The sequence below is a fragment of the Calidris pugnax genome, unplaced genomic scaffold, assembly GCF_001431845.1.
Source record: "Calidris pugnax isolate Ruff unplaced genomic scaffold, ASM143184v1 scaffold39, whole genome shotgun sequence".
NCBI lineage: Eukaryota > Metazoa > Chordata > Aves > Charadriiformes > Scolopacidae > Calidris > Calidris pugnax.
In genome coordinates, this window is record NW_015090828.1 from 9688495 (window position 1) to 9690766 (window position 2272).

Genomic DNA, 2272 nt, shown 5'->3' on the forward strand with positions numbered 1-2272 from the left:
CTACATGAGATGGAGCCTGAGAGTAGAGTGGGCTCTGGGGAAGAAAAACCCCCTTAAGATCATCCCCGCTGCATCCCGGCGCGGCGGGGAGATGGACTCGGCTACGGATGGCTTCCAGCATCCCTGAGCTTGTGATGCCACCAGGAATTATGCCTACAATGCAACCTGCACACTGGAAAAAAAAACCCAACCCAGCTTTTCATTCCAGACGCAGCCACTACCAGTTGCTCGCAGGACTGGTAGGAAATACCTTCAAAGCTTTCAAACCTGCCCAAATTCACCAGCCCACGGAGAAAGTTCACAGCTTCTTCATCCGATCGCAAACAAGACGCTTCAAAAGGTGTGGATTATGTGCCCAAATTGTTGGCACCAAAAAAAACCACCCCACCAACCCACCAAGCAGTATACGTAGGCGAAATACGTATTTCTAGCCACGCTGCTCTATCATTTCTGCTCATATAGTAACACCAGGCACTGTATAAAAAGAAAGGAATGCCAAATTGTTCGTGCTAGCAGCAGCCAAAATTGGCTAAGGAACTCCCAGAATAAAACAACCCAAAAAAAGAAATGTATTAAAAATAAAAAAAATAAAAAAAAAAAAGGACAAAAGAAGACATTTCTTTCAACCCAGGAGTAACGTGAAGTGGTACCAGGAGAAAAACGCTGGCACCTGAAACACGAATTAAATTGGCTCCAAGGAAATTTGAAGGGCAACGGGCCAAAGGTGTAAAAATAATAAGAAGAAGCCATTCCTCAAGTTTATCAAACGTACGAAACCCAGGGGCAGACCAGACACTGAGGCTAAAGGAGGGAACAGAGCCTTTTAAGCAATTAAAGCTCTGCAGCAGCAAGTTTGGGATGCTGAACTGCGCTCACTCGGTGCTCAGAAAGCCCCAAAGGCTCCAAGTAGGGAAAAAAATGAGAGGTTGTTCCCCAAAACAGGAGCGGGAGCAAGATGGCACACTAAGAGTGATGTCAGGAGATGCTCAAGCTCACACAGCCTCATTTAAGAGGTGGAAAACGCAGCAAAATAGTTCCTGAAGTAAAAAGGGGGGGTGAGGGAGGATGCAGCAGCATCACCAGCGGCGTTGGGTACCAGCCCAGAGGCAGGGCAGAGCCTCAGGGCATAATGGCATCTGACAGTGTCCACCTGTGGGCAGGAGGCAGCGGGGACATGGGACAGGTAATGTTTTTAACCATTTTAAATAAATATAGCAGTGGGGTGAAGCACTCACACGTGAAGTATCCTGCCCTGCTTACACCGCAAGCCACGTGGGGACAGTGGCCAGCCAGAAACGGGGAGATGTCCACCTCAGGCATCATGGATGCCCCATCCCTGGAGGTGTCCAAGGCCAGGTTGGAGGGGGCTTTGAGCAACCTGGTCTGGTGGGAGGTGTCCCTGCCCAGGGCAGGGGGGTTGGAACTGGATGATCTTTATGGTCCCTTCCAACTCAAACCGTTCTACGATTCTACAATCATCAAAATATCAGGTTTCAGGAAAACTGTGGTCCACCTCTTTTGGAGAAAACCACCCCGAGAGACAGGCAGCGTGCACAGACCACCCCCTCCGAGCCTGGGTCCTTACCAGTCCGTCACAGTTGCTGATGGCCACGGCGGCGCCGGGCATGCCGGAGATGTCACCGGTGAACAGGCAGCGCCGTCGGAGGGGTTCCCGAAAAAGCACCTCAAAATCCTCCTGCCATTCAGCCACGGCCCCCGGCGGCACCAACCGGCGGTTGGGCCTCAGCCGGAGGTGCAGCTCCTTCCCAAAAACCGTGACGTTGAAGTAGAGCCAGCGGCGTTGGGGGGACTCATCCAGGGGGCTGCGGGGGATGCGGCGGCGGCGGTGATGGTGATGATGGTGGTGATGATGATGGTGGGATGGGGGGCAAGGAGCTTCTCCAAACCCCACCGCCACCTGGCCGGACACCACGTGTGAGAGGAAGCGACCCCGGCAATCGGCGCTGAAGGGGACGATCACACCATACTCGCTGAGTTTGCCGGACAGGAGGAGCTCTGCCAGGGGAAGGGGGGGGAAAAAAAGAGGGAGGGAAGCCATGGGCATGGAGCATCCCCCACCCCGGGGTGGCGGTGGCCAACCCAAAGAGTGGGGTTGCCTTTGGCGAGCCCCACAACCCCCCCACCCCTTCTCTTTGTAGCTTCAACTGGGCAGAATCAACTCGGGTTGATGTGCTCCAAGCGCTCCAACCAGTTCCCACCAGCCTCCACTCGTCTCCCCCCCAAAATTCCCCATCAAAACCAACACCCCCCC

General features: G+C 53.9%; 1 protein-coding gene across 1 annotated transcript in view; it reads right to left on the bottom strand.

The window, feature by feature from the left end:
* Window positions 1-2272, bottom strand: part of ADAMTS14 (ADAM metallopeptidase with thrombospondin type 1 motif 14) — a gene marked incomplete at its 3' end in the record, with an annotated part of 71765 nt that overhangs the window by 63345 nt on the left and 6148 nt on the right. The window contains 2 exon segments of the mRNA XM_014940356.1: window positions 1081-1150; window positions 1586-2016. Of these exon segments, the coding sequence (XP_014795842.1) occupies window positions 1081-1150; window positions 1586-2016 (501 nt within the window).